Source organism: Opisthocomus hoazin, chromosome 20 (genome assembly GCF_030867145.1).
Source record: "Opisthocomus hoazin isolate bOpiHoa1 chromosome 20, bOpiHoa1.hap1, whole genome shotgun sequence".
In the NCBI taxonomy this organism is placed as follows: domain Eukaryota; kingdom Metazoa; phylum Chordata; class Aves; order Opisthocomiformes; family Opisthocomidae; genus Opisthocomus; species Opisthocomus hoazin.
In genome coordinates this window covers 11,606,169-11,631,422 of record NC_134433.1, presented here as the reverse complement: position 1 = coordinate 11,631,422, position 25,254 = coordinate 11,606,169, and the positions used below count along the sequence as shown (strand labels likewise).

Genomic DNA, 25,254 nt, shown 5'->3' with positions numbered 1-25,254 from the left:
ATTTAGCCTGGCCCTGGGTTGACACTGCAGGGCAGCACCGTGAGCTGAGAGCTCTTTGACCCTTCTGGAGGGCACGGAAACACAGGGATGGTTCACCAAGATGGCAGGCTGCTCGCGGCTTGCTGGAGCCCCATTTATTGCAGGGCTGTCATCAAACAGCCCCAGCCCCCAGGGGCTCAGCCCGGCCCTGTCCGGGGCGAAAGCGGTCCAAGAAGTCCAGGTAGGCCTTCTTCTGGGGCGCAGCCGCAGGGACGAAGTGCCCGCCGGGGTGGGCGAGGACAACAGGCTCCACGAAGTGCCGGGCCAGCTTCCTGCTGAGCGGGGCGGGGATGACAGCGTCGGCGTCGCCCACGACGTGCAGCGTGGGCAGGGCGATGGGCTCCCGGTAGAAGTGGCCGTGGGCCGGGGCGCAGCTGGCGAAACCTGCCACCAAGATGGCGAAGGCGACGGGGAAGCGGGGGTCGCCGCGGGCGCGCAGGGAGCACACCATGGCGGCCAGCGCCGCGCCCTGGCTGAAGCCCAGCAGCCCGTCGAAGGGCCCGCGCTCCTCCAGCGCTGCCGCCACGGCCGACAGCGACTCGTCCAGCCCCGCCGGTGCCGCCGCCGCCTCCCCCGCCTCAAAGGTGCCGGGCCCGGAGAACCACCAGCCGCGCGGGGGGTCGTCCCCGCCGTCGTCCTCGTCGCCGGGCACGAGGTGCGGGGCGCTGACGGCTACCAGCTCCGCACGGCCACGCAGGGCCTTGCGCAGCGCGCCGGTGCGCTGACGGAAGCGGCGCTCGCTCTGCCGGTAGCCGTGCAGGGCCAGCAGCCGCAGCGGCCGCCCCTCCGACATGGCGGCCGCCGCCACCGGAAACAGAAAGCGCCGCTTCCGGTTTCCTCCCCCCGCCCCCCCGCTTCCCGCCGAAACGCGGCGCGTTCATTGGACGGCGAAGGGAGAGGGGCGGTGCCCGTCCGCGCTGAGGCGCCAGCGCGCCCCCTGGCGGCGGGAGGCCGCGGGGCGGGGAGCGGCGCCCGAGGGGACGGGAGGGGACCCCCGGTGCGACCGCGGCTGCCCCGGGCAGAGCCCGCAGCACGGCCCGGCCTCGCAGGGAGCCGGGCCGGGTCTGGCAGGCAGCGGTGGCGTCGAGGGGCAGGGGTGCGTCTCCCCCCATTCTGGTGCCGGTACCGGGAGTCCCCGGCGTCGCTTACCCTCGCGGGGAGCCCGGCGGTGCCCGGTGCCTGTGCCCACACCGGGTCCCGGAGCGTGGAGGCAGCAGGACGGGGTGCAGGCTGTGCTCACGAGTCTCCCGGGCCCCCGGTGCTCGGCGTCTCCTCGCCCCCCGCCGGGGTGGGGGCCGCGGGCGGCTTCCCCTGCAGCGGGGAGAGGGGGGGGTCAGCACAGGGCCCCTTGTCCTCCCCACCGGGTGGGCTGGCACCGGCCCCGTTACCGTTCACCGGCGACGAGGCCACGGGGTGGCGCTTTTGTCACGCAGTACCGGGCTGCACCGGGTGCTCAACCCTCGCAGAGGCTCCCACCGCTCGTCCCCCCGGGACCCGCCGCCCAGGTGACAGCCCCCGGCCCGTCCCTAGCGAGGGGACAGAGGGGGACCCGCCGCCCCGGTGACCGCCTCCCGCCCCGGGACGCGCTGCCCACCTGGTCGGGCCGGCCACGGTGCGGGGGCTTCGTGCCAGCGTGGTTCACTGTCCACGGCCCCAGGGACTGGCTGGCGTAGAAGTCCATGGGGTAAGGCTGCTGCCACTCGACGTCCCGGAGAGCCACCGCTGCCTGCGAGGGGACAAGGGGCTGAGCCCCCGAGCGGTGCCTGCCACGGGGGCACTGCCAGAGGGAAGCTCGCGGCACCGGGAATCTCATTGGTCTCACAAGAGATCGGAAATCCCAGCGGCACACCCGACGTGCACACGGAGCACAGTCCGGGAGAGCGGGGGATGTCCCCGTCCCCGTGGCTCGCAGCTCCGTGGGAGGCTCTGGCACATCACCCCAATCCGTGGCTGGTTCCCCCCCAAAACGGGAGGTGGGTGCTCACCTCGTAGGGCGTCAGCAGCGGCTTGCTGAAAGCTTCTCCCCAGTCGATGGAGAGCCGGGGACAGGCTACCTGCACCCACCTGGGAGGGAAACACGCGGCCGAAGATGGGGACGAGCATTTTGGGCAGGACAACGTGTGAGGAAGCCCCGCAGCAGCCCCCCAGGGAAGGGAGCGGAGGGGGCAGGGAGCGAGGTCCCCACTGTGCTGGAGCTGCCCTGCCAAGGATGGTGCCACAGAATGATTTGGGTTGGAAGGGACCTTAAAGATCATCTGGTTCCAGGGACCTTAAAGATCACCTGGTTCCAGCCCCCCTGCCATGAGCAGGGACATCTCCCACCAGCCCAGGTTGCTCAGAGCTCCATCCAGACTGGCCTTGGACACTGCCAGGGAGGGGGCAGCCACAGCTTCTCTGGGCAACCTGGGCCAGGGCCTCACCACCCTCATGGGGAAGGATTTCTTCCTAATATCTCATCTAAATCTGCCCTCTTTTAGTTTAGAGCCGTTCCCCCTTGTCCTATCACTACACTCCCTTGTGAGAAGCCCCTCTCCATCCTTCCTGTAGCCCCTCCAGGCACTGGCAGCTGCTCTAAGGTCACCCCGGAGCCTGCTCTTCTCCAGGCTGAACAGCCCCAAATCCCTCAGCCTGTCCCCGTTGCACAGCCACCCATCACCTTCATCCCCTTGAGGGTGCACGGTGCCAGGGCCTGCCCAGGTGACAGCAGGACAGAAGTGACAGGGATGGCTTCCAGCAGGAATCGGAGGCCTGGCCAAGGATGGCAGACGCTGGGGACCCCGGCGCTGGGGGCTGGAGGGGGGTCAGCAGCACTCACGCGTCCACGTCGGGGAAGAGCCGCAGCTTGCTGGGGAAGATCTCGGACAGCAGCACCCGCACACAGGGCCGGCCCAGGGCGTGGAGACGTGACTCCAGGTGCTGCGGGAGGAAAAGGCACCCGGGGGCATGAGGGGAGCCCACACAGGTGCCCCCAGCAAGCCCCCCCAGCCCTGCCCACTGCCCCTTCCTGGCCACCAGACCCTCTGTGGGTCCCAGCTCTGCCCCACACCCGTGTCCCCTTGGTGGTCGCAGGCCAGGCACAGTGACGGGGACCACAGCCATGTGTCTGGCTCAGGCCCGGCTCTCCCCAGCGCGTGCCTCAGCCTAATGAAGTAATTACCACTCAATGACAACAATCTGTTCTCGTTAGCGGCTGCCTTCCCTGGGATGCTGGCCTGCCACGGGCTGGCTGCGGCCACAAGCTGCGGGAGGAGGAGAGGGGCCCAGGAGAGGCCAGGGACGTCCTTGTCCTTGTCCCCAACTCCCTGTGATCACAGAGGGACAGCAGCTGCTGGGACCTCGCCACCCTGCTCTGCCCACTGGTCCCTGTGCTGCCCCCAAACCTCACCTGTGGCTCCCCAAAATTTTCCGGGTGTGCTCAGAGCACCCTTCTCCCACGGGGCAGGACACCGAGGTCCTGCTCCCCTCACCCACCCGGGGTGCAGAAAGCAGCAGCCGAATGGGGACGGTGAACCCAATCAGAAGTTCATCCAATTAAACAAACCTAGGGAATTAATTGCCGAGCTGCCTGTGCGGGGGGGTCTCCGAGGCTGGCGAGCTCTGCCCAGTGAGGGGCATGTTTAACGAGCCCTTGTCCAACCTCGCTGCTAATGGCCCTGCCTGCTCAGCTCAGGGGCACACAGACCCCAGCCAGTAGCAACCGACGGGCTGCCAGCAGTGCCAGGTCCGCTCTCGCTCCGGCAGCGAGGCCGCTGTGCCAACGGTGCCATCGCTCACCGGTCCTTCCCCCCACCCAGGAGCAGCGGCCAGTGCCCAGGCAGGGGTTGCGGGGAGGGGGCTGGTACCTGCAGGATGCCGGGGGAGCCCTGCCGCCCCAACGTGCCCAAGATGAGACCCCAGCAGCGGGCGCCGGCGGCGGTGCGGATGGCGTCCTGCCGAGCATGGTGCATGCGTTCGTGGCCATAGTGCTCCTGGGAGAAGACCTTGCTGTAGGGATCATACCTGCAAAGCAGAACCAGGCTCACACAACCCCATCACCCTATCCCTCCCCTCCCCTATACGATTCCCCTCCCTCGTTAGCACTAATTGCCTCCCACAGCATCTCTCCTCCCACAGGGGAGGGCTCATCAGGGCACGGAGAGGGGACAAGGACAAGGCGCACGTCCCGCCACAGCCCCCCAATATCCAGCACAGCCTGGGCCGCGTGCTCGGCTTCCCCTCTGTCCCAGCTCATCAATTATGAAGAAATCTTTGATTTGTTGCTTTGTTTGACGAGGAGAATTCTAATCAAATCCCGCTCGGGTTTCAGCAGCTTCCCCAGCGCCATAAACCTGACGCGCGCCTCCCGTTAGTAACAAACGACCTACTAAGAAATTCAGATTCCACCAAATGGGCCCAGCCTTTCGCTCTTGATATTTCATCTGCTTTCAGCGGCCTCATCATCGCGCTTTATGGCCTCTGCCTGCAGCAGCCGGGCTCTAATGGCTGCACCTCCATGAGCTTTCGCAGGTACTTGTCAAAATGTTTATATTCAGCCGGAGTAAATGACTGGCGTCCGTCTCCCCGCCGCGCCTCTTCACCCACCCCGCAGCCCCCTGCTTGCTGTGCCCGCTGCAGGCAGCTGCCTGCCCAGCCCCGGGGTGGGGGGTGTTCCTGGGGGGCACGGTGGGGACAGCTGGTCCCCGGCGTGCTGGGGGAGCTGGGGTGCTCCCCACCGTGGGGCTGTCGGGGACCGGAGCGGGTGTCCGTGGGCTGCCCGTACCTGTAGGCAGGTATCCCCGGGTTGGCGATCATGACGGACTCCAGGTGGAAGCGCCCGTCGCCCAAATACCTGCCGAGAGGGGAGGGAGAGCTGTGGCACGTGGGAGACAGCGGTGCCCACCCATGTCCCTGTGGGTTTCCCAAGCCGTGGCGCGCGGAGATGCCCGGAGCCCGAGCTCCCGCGCTGGGACGCGGCGGCAGTGGGCACAGCCAGGGCTCCCCTTCTCCGCGCAGTCGGGAGAGGCGGCTGCGCTCGGGGCAAGGAGGGACGCCCACGCCGGCGTGGGACGGCCAGGAGCTGCCCCATCTCAACGGCTGGTTCTAGACGTTGCTGCTTCCATTTCTAATCGGATTTCAAGTCAGCAATTACATTTCAAAGCCTTTCATTCAGCTGCCCTAATGGAGTGAGGGCTTGGAAAATGAATTCAGACGTAAAACTTGACTAGATTTTGCCCTTAATTGAAGAATGACATTTTGGGAGATCAAAGCTAATTTGTCTGCAAAAGTTAGCCCCAGAGACGGGCAAAAGAAGAAAATAATAAACCAGGGAGGATGCAGGTATGCCAGCTGCATGCACCTGCACGGGCAGCCAGCTGGCACCGCACCGTGGCTCCTCCAGCAGCGGGCAGGACCTGCTCTCGCCGATGCAGTGCCAGCCCGGCCATCCCTGCCTGCTCCCGATGCCCTTGGGGAGCGACAGAAAGCAGCACCTCTCCCCCAGGCCCTGGCATGGCTCAGGGTGAAGCCGGAGCCCCCACCGAGCCCCTGCCCTGGCAGTCGTGAGCTTGGCTCCCAGCAGAACCGTGCTTCGAGAGGCGCCGGTGCCAGGGGCTCCTGGCAGGGTGGGCGAGAAGCGGCTCAGCGGGGCCCAAACCCACACCCGGGCTCCCCAGCTCCCCCCAAGGGTGGGGTCCTTATATTTATTTATTCTGCAGCACACTGTATTCACAGTACATTAAGCATTTCCATTACCTAAAATAATTAGGTGATAGGAAGCGAAGTGCTCCCTCTAATTTGCTGTCCTTAAATAAAATTAATGTTGCTGTGATGTTGGGCCCCGGCCATTTGTCTTTTCCAATTATCCACCCGCCCTTCCATCTATTATCTATTCTGATATACGACTCAATTATTTCCTCTGTTCTACGAGCACACGCCACTCCGAGCAGCGCGGCGAGCTGGAGGGGGCATCCAGCTGGGGGACGTCCCCCCGCTGTCCCCCAGAACCAGCCCACAGCCAGGCAGGGGATACAGGCAGGACAGGCAGCCTGGGCCAGGCAGAAGGGTCCTGGAGACCCCAGGTACTTACACGATGGCGTCCGTGTCCTGGGCGAGCCGGGGCGACGTGCAGCCCAGGATCTCCCCTGGGGACAGCGGCTTGCACTGGGGGACACACACCTTGTACTGGGAGCGCAGCTCCTCTGCCGCTGCCTGCAGGAGATCTGGGGTCAGCGGGGACAGAGCGTGGCAGAGAGCGTGGCCGAGGCTGGTGGTCCCCGGCACTGCTGGCAACCCTTGGGGACACCCCGGCCCTGGCAGTCGCAGCTCCATGGGGCACCAGCGGCAATGGCTGTGCTGTCCTGCCCCAGTATAGCGGCAGTGGAGGGGAGCTGGTCTGCTCGGGGTGGCACCGTCACGGAGGGTAGCAGCCCCGCAAGGGCGAGATGCTCAGCGAGGCTCAGCCAACGTATCAATTAAAAGACAAGGAAAAGCGCTTAACGCTTCGACAGCCCCGTGTTTAGACAGACATGGCTCAAGAGGCTCATTCATCTCCTCCCGTCCTGCCCAGCCGGCCGTTCAGGGGCAGACAGACAGACCCGCCGGAGCTTCCCCTGCCGCTGCCGGCACTGCATCAAAATGCCAAGTGCTCCACTGCCTGCCCTGACATTTACAGAGCAGCTCCCGGGGGAGCCAGGGAGGGGTGCCGCCATGAAACATTGATCAGAGTTATTATAAAGTACTTGATCAACATTACGGCAGCAGCATATTATCGCAGCGACTCATCAGAGGGGAACCGTCGCCACCAGCACCCCAGGGCAGCCGCTCCAGCCCCGGAGCTGGGTCAGGGAGGGACCGAGCCAGGGCCAAGACGGGGGGAGGCACAAGCCCCATCCCACGCCCCACACTGCCCGGCGTCCCAATCTCACCTGCACCGTGGAGACGAACTGGATGGTGCTGATGAGGGCCAGGGAGGTGCCCGCTGCGAAGTTGAAGCGAATGGTCTCGAGGAAATGGGATGTGTCAATCTTTATATCCACAAACACGTAAAGCATCTTCAGTCCCTGCGTGGCATCGATGGGAACTGGTGAGAGGCAGAGAGAGGGTGTGAGTGCGGGGTACACCTGGGGCCGCGGCAAGACCCCGCTGCTGTTGCCTGCAGCTGGGGGATAAAGCACATTAGAGGGGCTCCCTGCATCCCAGCTGCCCCAGTGCGGGCTGTGCCACCCCTCTGCCTGTGCTGGCACCCTGGGGTGCAGATGGGAGCCGTGGAGAGCACCCGCTCATTTCTCTCCAGATAATGGCAGCCTGGGGAATCAATGAACACAAATCTAATTACCCCCGGTGCTAAGCAGCCTGTGTCACTACGATTAAGTGAATAATTAAAGTACACAGAGTCCACATCGATCCACAGCTCTGTGTTCACTTCCCATTTTGGTGCTCTTCACCTGATCACAATTAAGTGCAAATTACTCCCTCCTGCAGGGCACGTGGGGCCAAAGGCGGCTGCGCCGGGAGCACCGTGGGCAGCCTGAGGGGAGCCCAGCACCCACTCAGCACCTCGCTGGGCACCCCAAGTGCCCTGTGACCCACCCATCCCGGTGCAGGCAGGGACCATGTGGCCACAGATGGTGGCAGGGCTGGTGACAGGAAGCCTGGCAGGGCCTGCCTGTCCCTGCGGGGAGCAGCTCCAGAAGATGTGACTCCTGTCCGCCGGAGCAGCCTGGCTCCTGCACCGGCACACTCCCAAGCACCGCTGGATATGGCCCCTTCCTCCCCTTCCCGCTGTTCATTCATGAACAGCAGGCTACAAACCAGGGGTTTTGTATTCCCTGTTCCAGTGGTGCCCATAATCCTCCCTTCCATAACAAAGCATCTAGCACAGATATTTATCACTGTGAATGCTCACACTGACGTGGCTTTTGGGACACAGTTCTCAAGCAAGGAGTCAGTATTTCATACGGAGCCCAACGCAATTCTTCAGACCCATTTATATGGCCCCATAAATGTCCAGGAGGGCTGCCAGGTGCTGGCAGCGCGGCAGTGGCAGGGATGCACGCGCCTGCCGCTCGCTACGGCAATTGTGTGGATCCACCTTAAAACCCAGAGCGTCTTATTGTTATTTTTGGGCTGATTCCATCCTGGGTGGACTTCAAAGTTAGCAGCATCTGGGACAGCAGCGCAGTTTCCATGGCAACTGGATCCAGAGTACCGTCCGCCTGGGGAGCACACAGCCTCCTCCTCCCTTCCCCGCCCAGCCTGCGCTGCACCCGCAAAGCCGCCTTCCCCCGCCCTGTGCCAGCCCCCGGGGCCAGCGGGACCCCCAGGCCATCGCTCCCCTCCACCGTTGCTCCCAATTTCCCCCCAAAGCCCGCATCTGTGGGGTTGGGGGGCCAGAGCAGCCCCTGTTCCCACCGGTGGCTCCCAGGTGAGCAGGGTCACAGAATCACAGAATCACAGAATAGTAGGGGTTGGAAGGGACCTCTGTGGGTCATCTAGTCCAACCCCCCCGCCGAAGCAGGGTCACCTACAGCAGGCTGCACAGGACCTTGTCCAGGCGGGTCTTGAATATCTCCAGAGAAGGAGACTCCACAACCCCCCTGGGCAGCCTGTTCCAGTGCTCCGTCACCCTCAGAGGGAAGAAGTTCCTCCTCATGTTCAGACGGAACTTCCTGTGCCTCAGTTTGTGCCCATTGCCCCTTGTCCTGTCACTGGGCACCACTGAAAAGAGCTTGGCCCCATCCTCCTGACACCCACCCTTCAGATATTTGTAGGCATTTATAAGGTCCCCTCGCAGCCTTCTCTTCTTCAGGCTGAACAAGCCCAGTTCCCTCAACCTCTCCTCGTAGGGGAGATGCTCCAGTCCCCTCACCATCCTTGTAGCCCTCCGCTGGACTCTCTCCAGTAGCTCTTCATCCTTCTTGAACTGGGGAGCCCAGAACTGGACACAGTACTCCAGATGAGGCCTCACCAGGGCAGTGTAGAGGGGAAGGAGAACCTCCCTTGTCCTGCTGGCCACACTCTTCTTGATGCACCCCAGGATCCCATTGGCCTTCTTGGCAGCCAGGGCACACTGCTGGCTCATAGTTAACCTGTCGTCCACCAGGACACCCAGGTCCCTCTCCGCAGAGCTGCTCTCCAGCAGGTCCACCCCAAGCCTGTACTGGTGCATGAGGTTGTTCCTCCCCAGGTGCAGGACCCTGCACTTGCCCTTGTTGAACCTCATCAGGTTCCTCTCTGCCCAGCTCTCCAGCCTATCCAGGTCACGCTGAATGGCAGCACAGCCTTCCGGTGTGTCTACCACACCTCCCAGTTTGGTGTCGTCAGCAAACTTGCTGAGGGTACATTCTAACTCTTCATCCAGGTCGTTGATGAAGAAGTTAAACAAGACTGGGCCCAGTACTGACCCCTGAGGGACACCACTTGTCACCAGCCTCCAACTAGACTCAGCGCCGCTGATGACAACCCTCTGAGTTCTGCCATTCAGCCAGTTCTCTATCCACTTCACCGACCACTCATCCAGCCCACACTTCCTCAGCTTCCCCAGGAGGATATCATGGGAGACTGTGTCGAAAGCCTTGCTGAAGTCAAGGTAGATAACATCCACAGCTCTCCCTTCGTCTACCCAGCCAGTCATGTCATCGTAGAAAGCTATCAGATTGGTCAGGCATGATTTCCCCTTGGTGAATCCATGCTGACTACTCCTGATAACCTTCTTTTCTTCCACTTGCTTCATGATGGCCTCCAGGATAAGCTGCTCCATCACCTTTCCCGGGATGGAGGTGAGGCTGACCGGCCTGTAGTTCCCTGGGTCCTCCTTCTTGCCCTTTTTGAAGATTGGAGTGACACTGGCCTTTCTCCAGTCCTCGGGCACCTCTCCTGTCTTCCAGGACCTCTCAAAGATGATGGAGAGTGGCTCAGCAATGACATCCGCCAGCTCCCTCAGCACTCGTGGGTGCATTCCATCGGGGCCCATGGATTTGTGGACATCCAGATCGCTTAAGCGATCCCTCACACAGTCCTCCTCGACCAAGGGAAAGTCGTCCTCTCTGTAGGCTTCCTCTCTTACCTCCGGGGCCTGGGATTCCTGAGGGCCAGTCTTAGCACTGAAGACTGAAGCAAAGAAGGCATTCATTAGCTCTGCCTTCTCCGCATCCTCCGTCACCAGGACACCCGCCTCATTCAGCAGCGGCCCCACATTGTCCCTAGCCTTCCTTTTGCTGCTGATGTAGTTGAAGAAGCCCTTCTTGTTGTTTTTGACATCCCTTGCCAGCTTCAATTCCAGGTGAGCCTTGGCCTTCCTCGTCGCATCCCTGCATGCTCTCACTACGTTTCTGTACTCTTCCCAAGTGGCCTGTCCCTCTTTCCACATGCCATGCACCTTTCTCTTCTGCCTGATCTCCGCTAGAAGCTCCTTGTTTAACCATGCAGGTCTCCTTCCTCCTTTGCTAAATTTCTTTCTCAGGGGGATGCATTGCTCCTGTGCATGGAAGAAGTGTTGTTTAAAAAGCGACCAGCACTCATGGACCCCCCTGCCTTCGAGAGCCCTGGCCCACGGGATTCCTCCCAGTAGCTCCTTGAAGAGGCCAAAGTCAGCCCTCCTGAGGTCCAGGGTTTTGATCCTGCTTATCGCCCTGCTTCCTCCACGCAGGATCCTGAACTCGACCATTTCATGGTCACTGCAGCCGAGTCTACCTCCAACCTTCACGTCCTCCACCAGTCCCTCCTTGTTTGTTAACACAAGGTCCAGCAGCGCGCCTTTCCTTGTTGGTTCCTCCACCACTTGCATCAGAAAGTTATCATCGATGCTCTGTAGGAACCTCCTGGATTGCACCTGCCTAGCTGTATGGTCTTCCCAGCTGATGTCAGGGTGGTTGAAGTCCCCCATGAGAACCAGAGCCTGTGACTGTGAGGCTGCTTGCAGCTGCCTGTAGAAGGCTTCATCAACCTCCTCCTCCTGGTCGGGTGGTCCTGCCAAGCCATGGCCTTGCGGCTCTGCTCTGGGGCACAGGGCTGTGATTTGGGTGCTGCGGCAGCGCGTGGCCGGGCAGGACAAGCACAACCTGCTGCCCCCGAAATCCTGCCCTCGGGCAGCCACCCAGCCAGCACAGCCCCGTCCAAAGCCAGCAAACGAGGCTGGAGAACAGAAATCCCTTTGGGAAGGGATTAGCCCTTGGCACTAAGTCTCTGAGCTGGCGCCGAGCGGGGCGGGATGCCGCTCGGCACGGCACGGTGGCAGTGATGCAGCCGCCGTGGTGCCATGTGTGGCTGCCTCAGCAGCGCCCCGGGGCCGAGTGTCACCTACTCAGGCAGCTGTGTCCGTAGTGCACCAAGAAGTCAGCGCCCAGGGCCCGGGCCGTGTAGTCGTCCACGCAGCATGCGCCATAGGTCACGTCACCCATCACCACCGCCTCCGCGTCCGTGAACCTGCGGGGAGGCACAACAGTGAGGGTCACGGCTGGCTGCCATCACCGCAGACCCGCGTCCTGCCCCCCAGCTCTGTCGCACGCCGCTACTGGGGACCCCGCACTGCCATCGAGTCCCCTGCCACGCGCCGAAGAGGACGAGCACTGGCTACTCTCCGAGATGTCAACATGATTAAGCTGGAGAGCGGTAATCCGCCTCTTCAATTGGGTAAAGCTGTTTGCAATTCAGCGGATTATCCGCTCATCAAACAATACGCTGCCAGCTTCCTAATGCTCCACCGGGTGAGGAGCGGAGGGAGACCCGGCACAGCGTGGTGCTGCCACTCCTGCCAGCCAGCCCCAGGGACCAGAGCCACCAGGATGGGCAGAACAGCCGCGCTGGCATCCCCAGCCGTGACAGCCAGGCTGGACGGGCCACCGTCCCCCCATGCCCGGGCACCATGTGAGCCTGTGCCCGGCTGCATCACCCACGGGTGCCAATTTGGCCAAGCTGGGCGTGCTCCAGGAGCAGCTGGTGCTCAGGTGGCACTTTGTGAGGGAAAGCACCGAGCGAACCCTGGTGCTGCCCCCCACCCCTGCTCCAGCATCCCAGCGCTCCGGCCCAAGCCCACCCAGCACCCGCCAGCCAGTGGAAGGGCACACACCGGCACTGGGTGGCAAAGCCAGGGCTCTGGTGTGATTTAAAGGTGCCACCTTTGTGGGTATTTTATTGCACCATTTGGGGGAATTATTAGCTTGGCCGCCTTCCCGGGAAGCTGCCAAGTTTACGCATGAAAGCAGGTATCGCGATGACAAAGCCCCGCGCCTGGAGGGGCTGTTTAAACCAGATGCTAATTCCGTATTTACACGGAGGTCGAACTGGCGGCTGTAGCTGGGTGCCATTGGGGTCCCCCCTGCTGCCGGCATGGGACTGGGGTGCAGGGGCTGGGGAAGGTGGGTGCCCCGGCACAGCGTCACCCCCCACCGGCACTCGGTGCTGGCTGGGGGCCAGGGTCCCGCACGCTCCCCCTCGAGCGCCAGGCAGGGAGTGTTACGTCGGCAGCAAGAATAGAAATGGTGGGCAGAGCTGGGCAGATGGCAGAAGGTGGAGAAATGGCGGAGCGTGCTGAATATTAACAGCTCCGGCCTATCTGTCAGCGCCCGGGGAGCAGGACAGGGGAGCAGCTCTGCCGGAGCATCCCTGGAGAGGGGGCAGAGCCATGCCCGCCTCCCGTGTCCAGCCCAGACATCTCCCACTCCCCGCAGAGTCCCAAGGGCTGGGGATGCAGCTGGGGACCGTCAGAAGATGGACCAGATCCTTGCCTGCACCCAAATCCTGCAGTTCCTCACCACTGGTGTGGCCCAGGCGGGAGGACGGCTCCTCCGCTGCCTGCACGGCCACGCCACGGGGCTGGGGGCTGCTGGAGAAGGTTCGAGAAGGCTCTTCCCCACCCCCCCCGAGCCCCCAGCCCCCTTCTCTAATGAGAGGTGATGAGATGAACATGAATCAGACTCCACACATCTCAGCAAAAGTGGAAAATTATTCAGCTCCTTAAGATTCAGGACGGGGAGGTCTGACTCAGAGCGGCAGCCAGCGCCGCTTAATTTTTTATAGATTAAAATGTATGCAAATTGGCCCAAACCCCAGAGAAAGTCCCTGGGGGTGAAGAGCAAGAAAGTGAAATAGCAACGGCGAAAGGCGGGGGGCAGAGGCTGGCGGAGGTGCCTGTGGCCCCTGCCCGGCGTGCGGGGCTGCAGCCGGCGGCACATGGCCTCCAGCCCATGGGCAGGGGGAGAGGGGGCTGATCCAGCCACAGGGAACCGTCCTGCTCCGGCTGCAGGGAGCAGAGCCACGGCCGAGCAAGGAGCAAAGAGGCCACGGGACGATGCCCAGTGAGGAGGGAGCTCGATGGTGCTGCCACGGCAGCCGGTGAGGCTGGAAGGGTGCCGGCAGGAGAGGCGCAGAGGCGCCAGGACGGCACGCACCGGGGTCACCCGCGCCGGCTGGGCTGGACAATCGAGCGGAGCAGCAATCATCTCCCGAGACAAATCAAAGGCAAGCGCGGGGGCCTCCCCTTGATGTTTTAATCAGTTCGGTGTCGCTGGAGCCTTTCATCAAACTACAGAGGAAGGAAACGTCAATTAGCAGCCACCTGCCTCCGACGCGGGCCGGGGAGCTGCTCGCCAACCAGACCGGACCGGGATGCGGGCGAGGGGCAGCCACGGGAGCGTCCTTGCGGGTGTTTTGTGTCTCCGCAGCTCACCGCAGCCGCGGACGGGTCCCAGTGGCGTGCTGGCAGGGAGGATGCGGTGACGGGGCTGTCCCCACCCAGCGCTGAGCCGCTCATTACAGCTGGGAGCTCATGAATATTGAACACGTGGGGAGGTTATTCATCTTTTACGTCCTGCAAACCCCGGCTCATTCTGAGAAACCGCCCGGCCTTAGCATTTTTCTCATCTCCCCCTAATTCATTATCTCCTCCTTTAAACAGATGGCTCCCAAAATCCCATTTCTAAAGTGCCATGCTCAGCACTGGCAGGATGCATGCCCAGGCGGGCCACGTCCTGGCCCCAGTCTCAGCCACTGGGACCCCCAGACCCTCCCAGCCCCACTCTTCCCTGGCCAGTGCAGGACAGAGATGACAGAGACCCAGGAACAAGTTTGGTGGCTGAAAATGCTGAGACAGACGGACACGCACAGGGCCAGCACGTCCCCACGCATGGGGCGGCCAGTCCCCGTCTCCCGAGGCCAAGCGCTGGGCTGAAGTAGCTCTGATTTATCCCAGCCCCTCGACAAACAAACGAGAGTGTTTGCTGCTGGCAGGAGTGCGGGGTCCCCTGACACCGTGGCAGCGTGTGAATGATACCGTGCTGGTCCTCACTCGTGAAGCAGAGTTGCTCTCCTCGGCAGAGAGGAGCCCTCAGCCCCGGCACATCCGTCGTGCCTGGCTCCAGCAGCCCTGGGCAGGGAGGGGACTGCAGGGACCGAGCTGAAAGCAGCCGGTCCTGGCACCGTGAGGCTGCCAGAGGACAGAGCCTGCAGCAAGATGCTGGGGTGCCCACGTGTCCCACTGGGGATGGGGACGCGGAGCAGGCTGCTCCTTGCTTCACAGTCACCTGCCTCGCCCGCGTGTGGCCCTTCACAGCACAGTCACGATGTGGCGTGGCACCTCCCTGCCGGGAAACGCCTGGGGATAAGCAAGAGGGTTATGCCCTGAAAATACCCTACACCCCATCCCCGGGGGGAAAGCAGAGCCCCACGATCACCCCACAAACCCTACACCCACTGCCTGCCCTGCAGCACCCAAGCTCAGCCCATCCCAGGGACGGGTGCCGGTGGGTGCCACCGTCCTTCAGTGTGGGGGCTGACGAGAACAATACGCTTAATGAGCGGAGAAGCCCATCACCAATCCCCATTACCAGACTCCCAACTTCATTAGCACAGGAAGGCTGCACGTAATTAAAATAATGAGTTTGCAATTTTACTGCAAACGGTGCTGGAAGAGCCCCGCTGCAGCTGGGCAATCACTGCTGGCAGGCGGCACGGGGTCTCGCAGAGCATCTGCAAGTGGGTCAGGACGGGGAGAGGTGGGTGTCCCCACAGCCCCCCAGGAGCAACTGTCCCCGCTTGGGACCCCTCACCCGGGGGGACCTCCCGCTCTGTCCTCACTGAAGGTGCCAGGGCCAACCCCACCATTCCGAGGGGCACGTCCCGGGGGTACCCCAACTTTGTTGGCCCTGTAGCTGCAAAAAAAACAAAGTAAGGCAACCAAGGGCCCAATGCATGGTGTTGGCAAAGCCACCATGGCTGTCCTGCGCCCAGACAGTGCCTGTCCCCTCTTCCCCATGGCCAAACCATGGCGCTGCCCATCGCTGCCAGCTCCCTGGGCTCTGCAGGGACATGAGGAGGTGACACTGGGCACACGGTGGTGAGCATCACACCTGCACTGGCACGTCCCAGCCCTGGGAGGTGACAGCCCTACAGACCCCACACGCTCTGCCGTGCCTGGTGCCCCCCACGCCATCACCGCCCGGGCTGAGGTTTTAAACATCTCCAATGAAGTGAGAACTTCATTCTCCCTAATGATGCTGTTGTGTGGTTAATGACGGTGATTAAATTGCCCTGCACAGCGTGCTGCCCCGCACCTCTGGGCTGCGCTTAAAGGACGAGGGGAGAAGCGAAGGCAGCGCCGGCCGGCAGAGGCTGAGGCCGGATCCTGACTTGTGCTACTGTCCCACGTTGGTCCTTTGGGACCTCCCGGTGATGCCACCAGGTTCGCCATGGTGCTCAGTGCCACATTAATCAGTGGCACATCGCAGACCTCCCTGGCCAGGGCACCCAGTGCCCCTGTCCTGCCCACCCATCAGCCCCAGGAGGGGACAGACTTCATGGTGTTGGGGATGTGCCAGGCACACCACCCTTTCCTGTGTGGGCTTTCTTGTCCTCAGTGTCACAGCCGCTGGCCATAGCCAGGCCACAGCAGGGCATTTCAAGCCACGCCAGAGCTGCTGGCTGTCTGCACAGCATTTAACTCTTTGATGCTCAGCCAGAGATGATTCTGAAACATCCTTGTACACTGCCGGGCACACCACAGCACAGTCACTGGGATGCTCTGCGCACCCCCAGCGCTGCCTCGCACGGATGCTCAAAAGCCATCGGGCCGTCGGGAGGTGCTGAGGCCGCGGCAGGTCCCCCACCATCGCCCGGCCCCGCCGCCGAGCCACGGCTGATTAGCAGGAGCCGCTTGCCCCGTCGCGGCGCGGGGAGACGGAGGGATTAGCAGCTGCGAAGCCTGACAGCCGACTTTATTAACAAGGAATCAAAAGCCCAGCTGAGAGCCCAGCTGATCCGTCTGCTCCAGCCCCGGCAGGGGGAGAGGAGGGGTCCGCTCCTGGTCCCGCTGCCGCCTCGCCAGCCCAACGGCGGGTGGGCTGGGGGGCTGCCCCCCTCCCCGAGCCGCGGTCCGAGCTCCCCCCACGCGCCTCTCCACGCTGCCGCCCCCCAGCACGAGTTACCCTCCGCCAAATTGCATCAGCCGTGACAAACGGAGCCAATTTGGAAGGTGCCGTGAAAGCGTCGTGACGCAGTTTTGGCAGCCCACCGCCCCGCCAGCTCAGCAGACCCCGGCCCCGCTGCCCCCCCCCCCCCCCCCCCCCCGCAGCCACTCACTCGCCCCAGCACAGGTTCGATAATGACAAACCTATTAACGCTAATTAACTGGGCCTCATGCTGGTCAATGCTGTAAGTGCGCTCTTGATTCCACAGGCTCCGGGCTAAGTAACCCACCGGCCCTTCCGGCGGCAGCAGCCGTGACGCTTCCACTGCATCTTCATCCCCGCAGCCCCTCGGGGCTCAGCGAGCGGCAGTGCAATGCCGGGGAGCCCAGGTGAGGTGTGGGGGAGTCCCCACCCGGCAGCCCCCTCCCCTCCTTGCCCCCACTGGGGCTTCTCAGGGGCCTGCTCACTCCCACATCGCAGTGGAGGACGCGGTGACTCCGCCACCCCCCTGCACGGGGACAGACGGACCCACAGAAAGCACCGCATCCTGCCCGAGTCGCCCATGCCACAGCGGAGCGAGGCCACGTCCCTGCTCTCGGCCCTCTCCAGCACCGCCAGGCCATGGCATAAATATTTTATTAAAAGGCAGCTCCAACAGCAGGGATAAATATTCTGGCTGAGTCGCAGCAGACATGGCTCCAGTTGAACCAGAAAACACGGGGACGGGCCCCGTCACCTCGGGGGCACCAGCCCCGGGCACGGTTCTGCAGTCATTACCAGAGCACGCAGCAGAGGGGGAGATCACTGGCACCCCCAGTTTCTCACCAGCAAGGAGGAGGCAGGAGGCTGCAGGGATGGGCTGGGGAGAGGGGCTGCTCGCTGAGCAGTGCTCTCCATGGGTGCAGGCACCCCCGGCACGCTCAGCCCTCGCTGTCCCCAGTGAGCAGGGGACACACCACCCTGGGCCCCCGGCCCCAGCCCGGCCGTGGCAGCCACCGCCGGAGCGCGCGGCTGCAGCGATTCCCGTCACGTCGGAGGCTCGTCCAGCCCCGGCGCCGGGTGAGGAGGGCCAGCAGGAGCAGCGGCCCAGCCGCGACTCCACATTAATGCCAGCGATGAATATTAATAGCAGGAAGAGGCAGGCACTAACGAGGCCACCTGCCGATTCACACCTCACCCTCGGCAACGTAACCGGGTCCCAAGCGCGTCCCCGAGCCAGTGGGGACAGGGCTGGGCTCACTCCTGCCCGCAGCCACCATCCTCCAGCCAGCAGGGCTGGCACCCGGCACAGCCACGTCCCCAGCCAGAATCACGGACGGCAGCTGGTGCTCCCGGCAAGGGACCGGCAGTGGGGTGTCTCCGGGTGCTGCGCCGTGGCAGCGAGCGCAGGATATGGCCCTCCTGCTCAGCCTCGAAGCCATCCCCCATCCGACTCCAATCCATCAGTGCTGCCATGTTCCTGCTCTGGGCCAGGTACCTCCCCCCCCAGGCAGCACCCATCTCCCACCAGCACCCCTCGCCCTGGCACCCAGCACCCCCCGCCCAGCCCTGCGGAGCAGCCCCGGCAGGGAGGGCAAGTCCAGGAGGGACGCCAGCACCACGGCATCCACCGGCACCCCGGTATCCACCGGGAAGTGGGGCTTAAGGTTTCATTCAGATAAAAGAGCCCCTTAATCCGCTGCCTTTGAAGTCGGAGACATGAAAGCGGCTGGGTGCCAAAGCTGGAGAGGAGGCAGCTCCACTTAAAGGGACAAACCCACGCGGAGCCGCCCGCACTCGCACCCATCCCCTCTGCCCCCCCGCACCCGTGCCCTGCCCGCACCCACCTTCCCACCGCTCCCTCGCCCAGCCCGAGCGTGGGGCTGCCGCGATCCCGCGGGGGAGACGATGGCAAAGCGGGGACAAAGCCCGCAGGCACGGCTGCCTTCCCACCCGGCACGGCGGCAGCTGCTCGGCTAGTGGTGGCGGGGAGGCGAGCTTGCTCGCCCCGGGAAGGCAGCTTACTAATGAGTGCCACGACCCCGATGGCAGACGAGGCACGCGGTGCTATTAGCACTAATTCACTGTGAGAAAACAGAGAGGGGCTGTGGAGGGGGCAGCCGTAGCAGGGAGAAAGCCAGCGGGCGGGGAGGGAGGGAGAGATGGAGGTGAGCTCAGCAGTAAGGAGATTACAGCCAATTTCTGCAAAACGCTTGCATCCACTGCTGCTGCGACGTCCAGCTCCTCTTCGGTGCCTCCGACCTTACCTCCCAAGCGCCACAGAAAATCAAGACCGGAGCCATGGGGAAGGCGCTGCCCAGCAGGAGCTGCTTGCAGCCACCCTCTCTGGGCCATCTCCGTGGCCTCAGGCCTCCCCAGACACAGACAGACTGTACCTGAGCACCTCCGTGCTGCCCTGAGCGCAGCACGGCTGCGGGGACGGGACGGGGCCTTGGGGGAGGAGGGCAGGGAACCCGTGCAGCGGTATCAGCCCCACTGCCAGCCCTCCCCTCGCGGGCTGCGCTGCCGTGGCGAGCGCGCAGGCACCGAGCTGGTGTCAGGCAGTTGTTAACACGGCCGCTGCCCGGCTCCACCACCCCAGCGAGGGCCCCGACACGCAGAGCTTGTCAGCAGCTCCCGGCAGAGCGGCGAGGGGAGGAGAAGCCGAGCGGCAAAGACCAGGCTGGCGCGGTGCCGGTCCCTGTCCCTGTCCCTGGGGTTGGCAGCGAGTCCCTGCGACCTGCTGCAGGGCAGCAGCGTTGCCTGCACCATGCCAGGCTGTGGTGGAGACGTCCCCACGACAGCAGCCGTGCCGGGACCCCCTGCACACCCTTAGCAGCAGTGCTGGGCCTCATCCCGCCCAGGCAGCCCTTTCAGAGGCCATCCCGCTCCCGGCGGCAGCCCCCAGCCCCTCGCCAGCCCCCGGAGCAGAGCGGGGAAGCGCGGAAAAGCCGTCATCTTACCGCTCAATGATGTCCACGATGGTGCAGGCAAACATGAGGAGCCCTTCCGGCATCTGCAGGGCCACTGGGAAGAGAAACAGCCCCGGGGTTAGGAGGGGCTGGAGGGGATGTCCCAAAGTGGGGACCGGGGCACTCACCCCTGGGGCGAACACACCCAGCTCGAGCAGCAGCCACAAGCACGACCCTCCCAAAACAGCCAGAAACTGGCCAAAAAATCCCGGTGGCTCTGGCAGCCGGGGTGCACATTGTCCTGCCTTGGGCCACATCCATTCTCCCTGCTCGCACCCGGCCCCTGCACACACACCTCATCCCTTTTTGAACACACTGACACCGCTGGTCTCTCCCGCTTCCCGCAGTAATGAGTTCCAGATTTTAATTATGTGCTGCACAGGAAAAGGTACTTTCTTCTGTATATTTTAAACCCGCTCCTAATAATGTAAACGCATGCCCCTGGCTCTCCCAGTACAAGAAAGAGTGAATAATTGTCCCCTATTCAGCCTCTCTGCATCATTCACAATTCTATATCCCTCTATCATATCCCTCTTCGTTCACCTCTTTTCCAGCTAAAGGATCTAAATCTATTTAATCTCTCCTTGTACAGAAGCTGTTCCAAACCTTTGATCGTCCTCGCTGCCCTTCTCCACACCTCCCCTCCCTGCCTCTCTCCCCGTTTCGGGAGGGTGGCTGGCAACGCCACAGCATTGTGCCTAGCAGGAATTTATTCATCAGCAAATAACGTTTCCCTGTTCGCTCCCTCCTCACAGCTGGGAACAATCCCCTTGCGTCTGCAGCCCAGCTGGGCCCCCAGCACCTGGGGTCCAGCCAGGAGCACCCCACGGGTCCCCCCAGCCTACCCCAGGGTGGTGGGGAGGAGCAGGGACCATGCTGGAGGAGATGAATGGAGCAGGATCCATTAATCCCACTGTCGTTTCACCTCCCAATACCACTAAGACATCCCAGCTTTGGCGATATCTATCCAAACATCCTCTCCATATCCTCCTCCAACAGAAATCCCTCTGCTGCCAAGCCCAGCCCACTGGCCAGCGTGGAGCTGTGTAAAAGACCTGGCCAAACCGGCCTAATCCCAGCCTGCTCCAACCCGCAGGCCCAAGGAAAGCTGCACGCGCTCTGCCAGCCCCTGCCCGACTTGGCAGGACCAGGCAGCTCCGGGTCCCGGCGTTCCCCAACCCATGTGGGACCATTTAGGATTGCCCTCCGCCCCGGACTAGCTGCCAACAAGCAGATTTGCAAACAGCTTTGCCTCCCCCAGCGAGGGGCTGGCAGGAGGCAGCTGGGTCACTCTCCATCAGCACGGCACTGTGGGGACAGGGGGTGACACCGCAGCCCCCCCAAAGCCCGCAGCAGGCAGAGTGCAGGCAGGGCTGGCCGCAGCCCGGCGGGAGGCTGCGTTCCCCCAGCAACGAGCCCCTGGCTGGGCGCAGATTTTCAAATCCCAGCACGGCTGGCTGGCTGATGGGCTCCGCTCCCAGCTCTGAAGTCTAAATCCCAGCCGCGTATTTACATTTAATTAGGAGGTGCCAAGCAGCAAAACGCAGCAACAAAAACCAGAGCAGCACGGCTGGGCGGCCTTGCTGCATCCCGCTGGGCAGCCCTGCCTCCCACACTGCAGCTGGGACGGACCGGGCGGCTCTGTAGCCTCCGGCCCCTCAGCATCACAGCCAGGACCGGCGCAGACAGCAGCTCCCGAAGCGTCCCCTGTGACACCTGCCAGCCCCTGCCAGCTCGGTGGCAGCTGGCGGAGACACTCCCGGGTGGATGTGGTGTTTCAAATCTGGCTCTTCCCGGGGCTCCTGGCATCACACAACCCCGTGAGCAGCCCCCGCCCGCATGGGAAGCGAAGGTGGGGACGCTGGTGACACCCGGGGACAGAAGGGGAGGCTCTATGCCCTGACACCTGGAGCTGATCACACACCGACAGCCAGCTCAGCCACAGCGGGATGCACACGCAGCCAGGGAGGGGGACAGCCCTGCCACCACCCCGCAGCACCGCAGCACCTGGTCCGGGACCACCATGACCACTCCCCACCCTTCTGGGGCTACAGCAACCTCCCAAGGAAGGTTCAGACCAAGGTGTAGCTTCCCGTCAGCCCCTCCAACGGAGCTGGGCGCTGCGGGGCTCCCCCTGCCCGGCCCTGGCAGAGTGGCAGGGAAGCGTAGGGAGAGAAGAGCAGCAGGGACCTGGCTGGCATCCCAGACACATCTCGCAGGCTGACAGGTCCACGCAGCTCAACCTGTCCTGTCCAATGTGATTATAATCCGGAGATACAGATCTATTAACCCCCCTCGAGGGGAGAAGAGCTTGCCAAGACAGCATCTAAGCACACCAAGGCACAATGGGCAGCTCAGCACCATCCTTGCCACAGCCCAAGCAGGTCCCCTCACCGCCGGCAAGTTCAGCAGCACCAACCGGCCATGCTGCACCCCCAAAACCCCTCATCCCCCGGGGCTGGTGCTCACCCTTCCTGGCCTGAGCCTGTCGGATCCGCCAGATGGTCTTGGGGATTTCGAAGTTGTAGTTTCGGGGCAAGGCCTGCGCCGCCTCCCGCAGCTCCGTGTTACCGAGGATCTCCTCGGGGATCTGCTGCGCCGCTCGCCGCGCGGGGCCTCGGGCTGCGGGACAAACCAGGTGGCCTAAAGGAGCGACCGGGAGGGCAGCGCATCCCGGACCCCCGGACGGGCCACCAGCATCCTCGCTGCCCTCATGCCACCCCTGGGGACAAACGGGTAGGAGAAGGGTTTCTGCCCTTCATGCTGGGGGCAGGTTGCTGGCACTTTTTTTGGGAAAACACCTTTTTTTTTTTTTTCTTCCCCCTCCCCCAAAGCACCACTGTAACTAAGTGAAACGCCATGAGCGGGGCTGGCTCCCCCCAAGCTGGGGGGACACCGGGCACAACCCCTCATAGCTCATCCGTAAGCACCCCGGGGGGCACCCTCGGGGGTTTCTCCTACCCCATCGAGGGGATCCCGTCATCTCAACCGGGGGGGGGGGGGGGGGGGGGAAGGCAACGGCAGCGGGTGAGCTAGGCCGGTCCCCGGGAGCCTCATCCCGAAAGTCGGCCCCCGCCAGCAACCGCCCCCTTACAGCTCGGCAAAGCCGGAGAGCGGCGGGGGAGTGACAGCAGGGGGATTATTCACTATTTCCAGCCCAACACCGGCACTCATGAGCCACCAAACCCTCCCCGCACGGCCCACGGTCCAACCGCCAAAGGGCCAGCTGGGCCGGGCCGGCGGCGGGGGAGGCCGGGCCGGTGGCGGAGCCACCGTCCCGGCCTCCCCCGCCGCCGGCCCCGCCTCCCCCGCCGAGGCAACCGAAATAAGGCCCGGTACCGGCACCGCGAACCCAGCGTTGACCCGGCCTCGGCCCACCTGCGGCGGGCACCGGGGCCGCGCTCCCGCCCCTGACGGAGGCCGCCATGGCTCAGGAGCACGTGAAAGGCGGGAAGGCAGCACTAAGCGAACCCCGCGTTAGGCCAGAGCAGTCGCCGGCCGAGAGATCGAGTGCGTGAGCGCGCCGGCGGGCCCCGACGGGACGGACGGTGCAGCCGGGGATCGATAGGTCCCGGCACGGTCCCGATGGGGTCCCGGAGTGTGCAGCGGGCTGTGCCGTGCGTTGCGATGTCGGGGCTGCCCCCCTTCACGTCGGGGCCGTGGATCCGCCGCATCCCTCTCCCCCCCCCCCCCCCCCGAGCTGACATCCCCGCGGCTGCCGGTTCCAGCGCTAACATAGGGACGGGGCGGGGGCGCCGGGGCCGTTGTCACGGTCACGGGTCCGTGTCGTGTCGTGTCGTACCGTCCCCCCTCCATGTCGCGGGGCAGAAGCCAGGTCCCTGCGAGGCGTGAGGCCGGAGGGGCACCCGGGCGTAGCGGGGACCCCCGGGGGCGGCGATGCACCGGGGAGGCAGCGGGGAACCCCCCAGGGGACAGGCGGGACACGAGCGGGGCAGCCGGCACAGCAGAGCTCCCTGTGGGATAACGGGACCCCCGGCGGGGTAGAAGGGACGGGGCGGGAGGGACCCCCGAGGGACGGGAGGGACCTCCGAGGGGCAGGAGGGACCGCCCGGGGGCAGCGGGAACAGCCCGGGGGACAGCGAAGCCCGGTGGGGTGTCGGGACCCCGGTAGGGACAGCGGGGAGCGGGGGGCAGCAGGGACAGCGGTGTTCCCGGTGGGGCGTCCGCCACCCCGCCGGGCTATCAGGGACCCGGAGGGGACAGTGAGGGGCGGAGGGCACGGGACGGGGCGGCAGGGTCCCTGGGGGGGCGGCGGCAGGGACCGTGCCGGGGCGGAGGGGACAGCGGGGGCCCCGATCGGGCGGCGGGACCGCGGCGGGACACCGGGGAGCTGGAGGGGGCGATAAGGAGGGGAGGGGACGGCGGGGACGGCAGGTCCGCGGGGAGCGGCGGACGGGACAGCGGGGACCCCGGCAGGGGCGGGGGGAGGGCCGGCAGAGCCCCGGCGGGATACCGGGACACCGGGAGAAGGACGACGGCACAGGGGACGGCGATAGGGCGGGGGTTGCCAGCCGGTCCCGGGGGGCCCGCAGAGCCCCGGGGGGGCGGTGCTGGGCCGTGCCCCGCGGCGAGGCGGAGGGCCCCGGGATGGGCGGTGGCGCGGGGAACCGGGAGCAGCGGCACTTTCACGAACTGTCCACGGGAGGCGGGAGAGGCGGCGGCGGCGGAGGAGGAGAAGGAAGGGGGGGGCCCGGCCGGGCTCGCCCAGCCCTGCCCAGCCCTGCCCGCCCCGTCGCTGCCCCGCCCCGCCCTGCCCTGCCCAGCCCTGCCCGCCGCTGCAGGCAGCGCGGCACCGGCACCGGCACCGGGAGCCCCTTTATAGGCTCGGCCCGAGGGGGTGGGGGGCGGCGGCTGCCCCAGCCCCGAGGGGGCGGCTCCCCCCCTAAAAGCCGGCGGCGGGACGCGCGGCGGGCAGAGGCGCGGCCGCCGCTCCCCGGTACACCGGGGCCGGCGCTCCCCGGTGCCGCTTGCGGCTCGGCCCGCCATGCCCCCGCGGGGGCCGCTCGCCCGGGCCCCGGCTCCGCGATCCCGGTGCAGCAGCAGCCACCGCCGCCGCCGCTGCTACCGTGCGCCGCCACCGCGGCTCTGAGCGCCGCCGCCGCCGCCACCGGGAGACCGCGCCCGCCCCGGCTCCAAGATGCTCCGCCAAGGTGAGAGCCGCACCGGGAGGGCACCGGGTCCCGCGGGCACCGGGGGCAGCGGGGCCGGCCCCGAAGTTTGTCTCCCCGCCGAAGTTGGGGCCGCCCCGCCAGGCGCCCCCCTCGCCTCCGCCACCGGGGCTCGGGCACCCCCCGGGGGTCCCCGGGGAGCGGCATCGGCGGCGAGGGGAGGGACCGGGAGGAGCGGGGGGGAGGCACGGCGGGCACCGGGTCCCGCGGGCACCTGGGCTGCGGCGGGCGCGGGGGCACGGCGGGTCCCGAGGCGCCGGGGGCACGGCGGGTCCTGGGGTGGGAGTGGGGGGTCGTCGGTGCTCGTCCCCCCGCGGCGAGTGACGGGAAAACGGGGCTCAGCAGGGGGCGCGGAGGGCTCGGCGGGGAAGTTGGGGCGAGCCGTCCCGTTCCACGGCCCCCCCCCCCAGGAGGTTCGCTCCGTTGTGACATCACGCTATTTCCATGGCAACCGTCTGCGACATCATAGGGGAGCTTTTTGACATCACAGCGGGGGGAGATGCCGGCCCTCCCGAGGGGTCCGGGGCGGGAAGTGGGGGGCGCGGGACCCCCTGCCCCACTGCACCCGGGCTGGTCGTGGGGGAGACGCCAGTGACAGTGGTGCCGTGTGGGGGGACCCCAGCTGGACCCCCTGACTCCCGTCCCACACCCCAGGCACGGGGCGGCCAGGCCCAGCCCTCGCCACCACCACCACCACCG

At 64.8% G+C, this 25,254-nt stretch overlaps 3 protein-coding genes across 4 annotated transcripts in view; 1 reads left to right on the top strand and 2 right to left on the bottom strand.

The window, feature by feature from the left end:
- Positions 1 to 6: 6 nt before the first annotated feature.
- Positions 7 to 1,053, bottom strand: OVCA2 (OVCA2 serine hydrolase domain containing). The gene has a single exon (XM_075440312.1). The coding sequence runs from the start codon at positions 830 to 832 to the stop codon at positions 152 to 154; it is 681 nt and encodes a 226-aa protein (XP_075296427.1). The 5' UTR covers positions 833 to 1,053; the 3' UTR covers positions 7 to 151.
- Positions 1,054 to 1,084: 31 nt separating this feature from the next.
- Positions 1,085 to 22,806, bottom strand: DPH1 (diphthamide biosynthesis 1). 2 transcript variants are annotated; one of them, XM_075440310.1, is made up of 12 exons: positions 22,706 to 22,793; positions 21,836 to 21,988; positions 19,358 to 19,421; positions 11,318 to 11,439; positions 6,942 to 7,096; positions 6,104 to 6,225; positions 4,799 to 4,867; positions 3,882 to 4,038; positions 2,855 to 2,955; positions 2,025 to 2,103; positions 1,634 to 1,765; positions 1,085 to 1,350 (listed from the first exon to the last, which is right to left on the bottom strand). In XM_075440310.1, exons 1-12 carry the CDS (start codon positions 22,791 to 22,793, stop codon positions 1,276 to 1,278), a joined length of 1,317 nt encoding a protein of 438 aa, XP_075296425.1. In that variant the 3' UTR covers positions 1,085 to 1,275. The 2 variants fall into 2 exon arrangements, with proteins under 2 accessions (XP_075296425.1, XP_075296426.1); XM_075440311.1 differs by having other exon boundaries at positions 1,086 to 1,350; positions 22,745 to 22,806.
- A 1,644-nt stretch (positions 22,807 to 24,450) lies between these two features.
- Positions 24,451 to 25,254, top strand: part of RTN4RL1 (reticulon 4 receptor like 1) — a 34,304-nt gene continuing 33,500 nt past the window's right edge. The window contains exon 1 of the mRNA XM_075440450.1: positions 24,451 to 24,537. Within this exon, the coding sequence (XP_075296565.1) occupies positions 24,525 to 24,537 (13 nt within the window). The 5' untranslated portion in view covers positions 24,451 to 24,524. The remainder of the gene's footprint in view (positions 24,538 to 25,254) is intronic.

What these genes read in the sequence shown, in the direction of transcription:
- OVCA2 (XM_075440312.1), bottom strand. Translation starts at nt 832, where the DNA reads ATGTCGGAGGGGCGGCCGCTGCGGCTGCTGGCCCTGCACGGCTACCGG.
- DPH1 (XM_075440310.1), bottom strand. Translation starts at nt 22,793, where the DNA reads ATGGCGGCCTCCGTCAGGGGCGGGAGCGCGGCCCCGGTGCCCGCCGCA. An exon ending in ACAGGCTCAGGCCAGGAAGG is followed by an intron (nt 19,422 to 21,835) that starts GTGAGCACCAGC and finishes TTCTCTTCCCAG; the next exon opens with TGGCCCTGCAGATGCCGGAA. An exon ending in CAGGACACGGACGCCATCGT is followed by an intron (nt 4,868 to 6,103) that starts GTAAGTACCTGG and finishes CCCTCTCGGCAG; the next exon opens with GTATTTGGGCGACGGGCGCT.